The sequence below is a fragment of the Gossypium arboreum genome, chromosome 1 (assembly GCF_025698485.1).
Source record: "Gossypium arboreum isolate Shixiya-1 chromosome 1, ASM2569848v2, whole genome shotgun sequence".
In the NCBI taxonomy this organism is placed as follows: Eukaryota; Viridiplantae; Streptophyta; class Magnoliopsida; order Malvales; family Malvaceae; genus Gossypium; species Gossypium arboreum.
This window is the reverse complement of record NC_069070.1, coordinates 116,060,460-116,069,265: the sequence shown is the minus strand read 5'-3', so window position 1 is coordinate 116,069,265 and position 8,806 is coordinate 116,060,460. Positions and strand designations below refer to the sequence as shown.

At 33.9% G+C, this 8,806-nt stretch overlaps 1 protein-coding gene across 2 annotated transcripts; it reads left to right on the top strand.

Moving 5' to 3' along the window:
• Positions 1-6,709: 6,709 nt before the first annotated feature.
• On the top strand, positions 6,710-7,599 carry LOC108482788 (receptor-like protein 9DC3). Of its 2 annotated transcripts, XM_053025061.1 has the most exons (3): positions 6,710-7,192; positions 7,305-7,368; positions 7,566-7,599. In XM_053025061.1, the coding sequence occupies exons 1-2, from the start codon at positions 6,719-6,721 to the stop codon at positions 7,317-7,319; spliced, it is 489 nt and encodes a 162-aa protein (XP_052881021.1). In that variant the 5' UTR covers positions 6,710-6,718; the 3' UTR covers positions 7,320-7,368; positions 7,566-7,599. The 2 variants fall into 2 exon arrangements, with proteins under 2 accessions (XP_052881021.1, XP_017641386.1); XM_017785897.2 differs by having other exon boundaries at positions 7,305-7,582.
• Positions 7,600-8,806: the final 1,207 nt, after the last annotated feature.

Here is an 8,806-nt window from a genome sequence, read left to right as displayed (position 1 = left end):
TGCTTCAGACCGATTGGGGGGGTGAATATCGCTCTCTGTCCACTGAATTGTTCAAACATGGTATCCAACACAGAATTACATGTCCCCACACCTCGGAACAAAATGGTGTGGCTGAACGGAGACACCGACAAGTTGTTGACATGGGCTTAACTCTTCTGGATCAAGCATCAATGCCTCTAGAATTCTGGTCTTCTTCATTTTCTCATGCAGTCCATGTAATCAATAGGCTACCTACACCTATTCTCCAAGGCATTAGTCCCTATGAAAAACTGTATAAAGAGCTGCCTGACTACTCTCGTTTGCGAGTTTTTGGTTGTGCCTATTTTCCTTACTTGCGGCCATATAATCAACACAAACTTCAGTTTAGGTCCAAGTGTTGTACGTTTCTTGGTTTTAGACCGAATCACAAAGGCTATAAGTGCTTCGATGACACTGGTCGTGTGTTTGTGTCTCGCCATGTTGTCTTCGATGAGACTCAATTCCCGTTTCAGCAAGGGTGTTCTTCTCGAACTCTAGTTTGTCCCAAGGAGCAACCTCGTCAGCAGTCTCATATTCCTGTTGTTACAGCGCCAGCTTCTAACTCTCATTTTGGTTCTGAAGCTGGCCCAACCACCTCATCTTCAGTCGTACCTCCTACATCAGTTCCTTCTAACCACGGTTCTCATGTTGATCGTGTGTCTTCCTCTCCTCCAGTTTCTGAATCCTCACCTTCTTCTTCTCTCATCAGGCCAGCTATGAATAATCATCCAATGCAGACTCGGTCTAAATGTGGCATTTATAAACCGAAAGTGTTCTCATCAATGGTGGCTGTGAAGGAACCAGCTTCCATACATGAAGCTTTTCAGAGTCCTGAGTGGTCAGCTGCTGCCCAAGCTGAATATCAAGCCTTGCTTGCGAATTGTACATGGGACCTTATGCTCTTACCTGCAGGCAGAAGAGCAGTAGGGTATAAGTGGATATTTAAAGTGAAGAAGAATGATGATGGTTCCATAGCACGATACAAGGGTCGGTTAGTGGTAAAATGCTATGTCCAAGAAGCCGGTATTGATTTTCATGAGACTTTTAGTCCGGTGGTGAAGCCTACAACAATTCGGGTGGTTCTGTCAATAGCATTATCCATGGGATGGTCTCTAAGGCAAGTAGATGTCAATAACGCGTTCCTTAATGGTGATTTAAATAAGGACATATACATGGTGCAACCACCAGGTTTTGAACAAGTAGGGGTTAATGGCCAGCAGCTAGTGTGCAAGTTAAAGAAAGAGTTGTATGGGCTGAAGCAAGCTCCTCGAGCTTGGTTTCACAAGCTGAGGGAGTTTCTCTTAACAAGTCAGTTTGACATATCAAAGGCTGATAGTTCTCTTTTTATCAGAAAGTCTGGAGATCAGCTATTGTACGTACTAGTGTATGTAGATGACATCATAGTCACAGGGTCTGATTCGGGTGCTATAAACCAGTTTGTCAAGGATCTTGATCGACAGTTTTCTTTAAAGGATTTAGGGAAGTTGAGTTATTTTTTAGGCATTGAGGTTCATTATACCTCAGATGGGCTGGTTCTCAATCAGAAGAAATATATTCAAGATCTTCTTAAGAAGGCTTCTATGGAAAAGTCTACTTGTCGACTGTCAGCTCATGAGGGAAGGTCGGTTGACGATGAGACCCTTTTTCGAAGTTTAGTGGGGGCCCTCCAGTATGTGGTAATCACTCAACCGGATATTGCCTTTTCAGTAAACAAAGTCTGCCAGTATATTCACCGACCCTTAGATACGCATTTTAAAGCAGTGAAGAGAATTTTGAGGTATTTGCAAGGCACACTAGACTATGGTCTGCATTTTCATCGAACATCTAAGTTTGTTCTTGAAGGCTACTCGGATTCAAGCTGGGGGTCTGATGTTGATGATCGGAGATCCGTCTCGGGTTATTGCATTTTTCTTGGAGGGAATCCAATCTCCTGGAGCTCTCGCAAACAGCAAGTTGTGTCCCGTTCGACCGCCGAAGCAGAATATAGGAGTTTGGCGAATGTCACAGCCGAATTGGTATGGCTTTAGTCGTTGTTGGCTGAATTAAGTGTCTCGGTTCAGAAGAAGTCATTGGTTTGGTGTGATAGCTCTGCTGCAGTTGCTGTAGCAGGCAATCCAGTCCTGCATTCAAAATTTAAGCACGTAGAGCTGGATGTGTTCTTTGTAAGAGAGAATGTAACACCCCCTACCTGTATCCATTGCCGGAATAGGTACGAGGCATTACTGGAGTTTATTGAACATTTTCAGATAATTCTGAGTCATTTATTATTCATATTTTGAAAATAATCATAACGTCTCTCTATTAGGCCCTTGAAGCCCCAAACATACATTAAAAACCAACCGAAATTAAATCGGGATCATAAAAATTTTGCAAAATCTTAAATATTTTCAACTAAGTACTTACCATTTCAATGCTTCTTATAATTAAACATGTTACCATTCAATCAATAGCTTGACACTTGTCTAAGCGTCAAACAACATCATTGTTAGTATACTTGCACATATTTCATATAAATTCAACATTGATATACTTATTTTCTCGACATGTCACGCTTGAGTTTAATAATTGTCTTTACTTACATAATTTCCTTGTATCAACATATCAAAGGTAATCATATATGTACATGTCATGAAACATATCATTCTCTTACCGTTTCTTCATAAGTATATATCAATCATTTCATTATATCAATATTTCATGTTCCATCATTTCCATTTATTTTATGTATATTTGTTCCGGTAAAGTTTATATCAAACTTAACATAAATTATATTCCATGTACTTATTCTTATTTCGTTTATCTATCTTCATAATTATTTCATACAACTATTTTGTACATACATTTCCATATGACTAGTTCTTGTAAACATTTCACACAACCATTTCATATAACCATTCGTCATCTGATACATATTACCTGAATATCAATTGTTCAATAGATGTTATCGCGTCTCCCATCCACGGTCTTTTTTTTATCTTTGACATGATGCCATAGTGTCTTTCAACTATGGTCTTACTCATTTTCTGTCAGGTTGCCATGGTATCTTTCAACCATGGTCTTGCTCATTTCATGTTACATTGCCATGGTATCTTTCAACCATGGTCTTATTCATTCCCGTCATGTTGCCATGGTATTTTTCAACCATGGTCTTACACATTTTATATCCTGTTGCCATGGTATCTTTCAACCATGGTCTTACACATTTCATATCATGTTGCCATGGTGTCTTTTAACCATGGTTTTACACATTTCATATCATGTTGCCATGGTGTCTTTCAACCATGGTCTTACACATTTCATATCATGTTGACATGGTGTCTTTCAACCATGGTCTTACATATTTCATATCATGTTGACATGGTGTCTTTCAACCATGGTCTTACACATTTCATATCATGTTGACATGGTGTCTTTCAACCATGGTCTTACACATTTCATTTCAGAAAGCACACTCCCACAAACCTCATCCTTACAGCGGGATTACCAGTCCAGGCTAAATCCCCTGTAATATAAACTCATAAAGTATTGTCGGGATTACCAGTCCAGGCTAAATCCCCTGCAACGACAATTACTTTAATGAGCTTGGATCTGAATTACCAGTCCAGGCTAAATTCAGACCCTAATTCAGATTACCCGTCCGGGCTAAATCTATTTTCCACATATTCTTCGGGAGGGCTATATCAGGATAGAATCACCCGTCCGGGCTTGATCCTTTTTACCGTCAATTCCTTTCAGAGATCCATCGAATTTTCCTTTCATTCAACCGGGATTTCTTCCCCTTTTTATCAAATATATCAATGTTTCATAAAATTTCATATAATGAACATTCAAATCATATTCATATCAAAAACATGCATTTCAAGCATTTAAGAATATAATTCAAACTACATGAACTTACCTCATTGCTTGTTTGTGTTTATAATTTCATTAATCCGATTTTTTTTTCCACGATCAAGTCTCGTATTTGAGTCGTCCGGATCTTTATAAATAAATTTGATCATCATTTTCATTCATTTCATATTCTAATGCATTTAATTAATGCTCTAGGCAAAATTACCATTTTGCCCCTAAACTTTTAATTAATGACGATTTCATCCTTAGGGTCAGGAAAATAAAATTCTTGCAATTTAATCCTTATTTCCAGCTATTATTCTCATACATATTGATAACAGTCCATGAATTCTATAAAATATCAGAATTTTCCATAATTTTAGCTCTTTTTAATTTAATCCCTAAAACATGTTTTCCCCCGATCTTGAACTAAATTAATAATTTCATTCAATTTTATAATTTAAATAATAAAATAATCCATTTCATGTAATTTGGTCATTTCTGACATTTTTACAAAATTGCCCATAAAGTTTTACTTTTATTCAATTTAGTCCCTGAACCTAAAATATGCAAATTAGCCATGCTAGATGAATATTCATACATATTTTTCCTTCTCCTCCTCTCCATTCCACATCCTTAATGTATATACACACTTGTAATTAACATTATCTATAATTTTTATTATTTACTTTTATGAATATTCAAGTTGTCTATTTGCGTCATAATCACTAAATTATTTATATCTGGCGATATAAAACTCAAAATTAAGATATGCTAATTTTTCCTGAAACTAGACTCATATGTCTTCTTTCCATAAAATTTTCATAATTTTTGGTTTATCCAATAAGTACAGTTTATTCTTTAAAGTCACCCTTATTCTGCTGTCTGACAGTTGTGATCCTTCTTCACTAAACATTAATTATCTCCTCATACAGAATTCGAATGATGTTTCCGTTTGTTTCTATTGAAAATAGACTCATTCAGGATTCTAAATATATAAATTTAAATCCAATTTTTTATTATTTTACAAAGTCAGAATAGGGGAACCCGAAATCATTCTGACCTTGTCTCACAAAATTCATCATATCTCATGATTTACAATTCCATTGCTTACATAATTTCTTCTATAAGAAACTAGACTTAATAAGATTTAATTTCATATTTTATTCATTCTATAATTAGATTGCTACAATTTTTGATGATTTTTCAAATTTAGACTACTGCTACTGTCCAAAACTGTTTTAGTGCAAGATATTAATTACCATGTTATAACACCCTTATTTTCTTTTTCTACACCATTTCTCATCACTTTCTCTTATTTTCTCTTCACTAACATATCAAGAATATAGGACCTTATGTAAGAAAACTCTACTATTACATTATTTCCATGCTTTGTCAATAATAACAAACTTAAAAACATATTGAAATCTTGATGTACTTACCTTGTTCTATTGATACTAATCTTTAACTTAATTTTCTCTCTCCTCCAACTTCTATTTCTTGAATCCAACTTGATATTCTAACTCCTTATGGTCTCCTTAACATTTTTCTCTCTTAGTAGCTATGGAAATTCTTTTGATTTCTAGGTGAAAATGATGAATTTTTGGTGGAAGGACCAAATTGTAAAGAAAGAAAACTTCTTTTCTTCTTCCTCTCTCTCACGTTGGTTTCATGGGAAAGAAAAGATGATGATTCTTCATCTTTCTTTCCTTATATATACTAAATAAAATAATAATAAAATAATAAAATATCATTTAAAAATTAATTTAAAGGATTAATAAATTAATATTTTTTATTTAATTTATCTAAAATATCTCCAACATCATCATTGTCTCTAGATTTCTCTCTCTTCCAATTGACCATTTTGCCCTTAGTTATCTTTTAAAATTTCATTCTTGAGTCATCACTTAATTTGGTAAAATTGCAACTTAGTCCCTCATAATTCTTCACCTATTCAATTTGGTCCTAATTCATCAATTTTCCTTGATTTCTAGATCATTCCACCCTTAAAATATTTGCACTATTAGTCCTTCAAATTTTCATATTTACATTTTAATTCCTCAAATTTTGAGTATTTACTCTTGGGCCACAAAACTTTTCTCACTTTTACAATTTAGTCCTTTCTTAAATTAGTATATCATAATATACTTCCCAGTGACATAACTCAATTTTTCCTCTTCTTGTCACTTTATTTCCTTATTTTACTATATTAAAGATAATATCTTACTGTAGAAATTTTCAGGGTGTTACAGAGAAGGTAGTATCGGGTGTGCTTCAAGTTGGTCATGTGCCCAGTGAGGGTCAGGTTGCTGATGTTTTGACAAAACCATTGTCTGTATTACTGTTCACCAAGTTCAGGAGGCAGCTTCAAGTTGCTTCATATGAAAGTTAGAAGTGCATGGGGAATGTTATGGGAATTTAAGAAACGATTTTGTAGTTAAAGTCTGTTAAAAGTAGTTAGGATTATCTGTTAGCTGTTAAAGGTGGTTAAGGGACTTCATGTATTAAATACGTGGGGATTCCTATCTCTAAGTAAGAAAGAATGAAAGAAGTTGTTTTGATTCAGTTTGTTCTATACTTCAACACAGCTTCACCACCACTTCAAACGATAGGTGTGGATTTTCTTGGTGTAAGTAAAGATCCTTATGAAAGATTCCACAACTACAAAAAATTTGTGAAAGTAACCATGAAAAGGTTGGAGATAGATCTAGATCTGGACAAATCTTTAACTGATTTCACACTCATAGATTTTTCAAACAATCGATTCAATGGACAAATACCTGAGACACTTGGTGAACTTCATGCTCTTTTAGTGCTCAACCTCTCACACAACAGCTTAAACGATACCCTCCCACCGTCATTGGCAAATATGGTAGCACTTGAATCATTAGATCTGTCATATAACAAGCTTGGTGGTAGAATTCCTTCTGAGTTGACGAAACTGACATTTCTGGCAGTGTTAAACTTGTCGCAAAACAACTTTTTTGGACCAATTCCTGTTGGATCTCAATTCAATACTTTCGATATTGATTCCTATGCTGGCAACTTGGATTTCTGCGGCTTCCCACTATCAAAGAAATGTGGTAGTGAGGAGGAACGAAAGCCACAAACACCAAAGCTTGTGGAAGATGAAGATTCATCAATACCCTTTATTTGGAAACTTGTAATGATGGGGTATGGCTGCGGAGTAGTGTTTGGATTGAGTACGGGATACATAGTATTCACAACTGGAAGACCATGGTGGTTGGTTAGAATGGTTGAGAGAGACTGGCAGAGGAATTTTACAAGATGGGTTCGCAGGATTGGAAGAAAAAGAAACTACCACTTCATCCAAATTGCACAGGTGAGGTTCAAATATGTTTTGCTTAAACTTGGAGCAAAATTTGTATTTACTTTTGAATTGATAATACATGCAGAGTAATTTACACTTAATTTTTCCATTCTATTTGTCATAGTTGAACCTGAGGTGAATTGGAGGGAAAATGCAGAACTGCTTCTATCAGATTTGGCTCGAAGCCTGTATGTTCCTACCTTTTGGGTTCATTTTCAACGCTGTGGTTTAAAGATATGATTAAGGTGTTGTTAGAGGATAGCTTGTTCTTGGTTGGCTTATTATTCAACTTTGATAATATGGGTGTTTTTATTTGTTAATTTACATTTATGGGTTTATGTTCTACTTTTGTAAGAATATGTACTGTTTTAATTCCTTTTTTCAGGTGTGTTTTTGAATAAATTATGTCAATTTAGTCTTTATTCTAAAACATGTATTTTTTTTTGCAGTATTGCTTTTCTTTATATCATTGAGAGTTAAATTTAAAGAATAAGAAAAAATAAAAATATTCTTGAATTTTTGGGTATTTTATTTTTATATATTTTTAACTTAGTAAAATTATATTTTGACCCCTAAAATGATAAAATTTGATTTAATCTTTTAAAATTATAAAGATACAGATTATTAAAATGATAAAATTGTATTTTTATTATAGTAAAAGGTACAATTTAATTTTGACCCCTAACAAAATTTTCTGACTTCGCATTGACGATAAGATAAACCACCGCTACACAATCACTTAAAAACGGCCATCAGATGAGTCACTGTCAAACCATTTTTATCAATAATTTATCACCGAAAATCCACTGGAAAGGATTATGGCATTTTTTCTAATTCCATGGTAAGGTCATTGATGTTTTTATTCCGCGAAATAGGGAAAAGAGTGGGCGTAGGTTTGGGTTCATTCGATGCGAAAGTGTGAGAGATGTCACTAGAGCAATAGAGAGACTAAACGGTTTTAGATTGTCTGGACATCGAATTGCTTTTAGGATGAGAAAGTTTGGCGTAAAGTTTGATTCGGTCAGTTTTTGAGCTTGTAAAATGCTTTTAAAGTTTCATGGTGGATGCTCTTGATAAAGCCAGGTGGATAGGATTTTCTATGTTTCAGGATGATTTGTTTTGATGTTGTATCAGTTTTTTGTTGTTTTATTCTTGTAGCATTTGTAATGGACCTCTTGTACCTAGTAACTTTATTTTTATAAAACTCCCTTGATTGCTGAGAAAGAAAAAATTAAATTTATATAATATATAAATAGTAAGGGTTAAAATTGTTATTATGTTAATATTAAAAGTTACGTTTTTAGTCTGTTGGTGATGAAAAAGAAAGAAAATTGAATAATTGAGTGATTAAAAAATTTACTAATATTTAAGTGATTATTTTATATTTTTTATAATTAAGTGTCAAAAGAAAATCATTAATAATTAAATGACTACCATATGATTTTTAAAATATATAACAAATTCGAATAAAACAAATAAAAATTTTCAAGAGAAAATTAATATTTTACATGAATTATTTTATTATTATTTTAGTAAATAAAATAAAATACAATTTGATTATGCTACAAAAACTTTCATGATATATTTGTCCTTGTGCTCGAAATGTGTAAGTACAGTTTCTTGAAG

Bases quoted from the DNA above. Each gene is read 5' to 3' on its own strand.
- LOC108482788 (XM_053025061.1), top strand. From the start codon at position 6,719: ATGGTAGCACTTGAATCATTAGATCTGTCATATAACAAGCTTGGTGGT.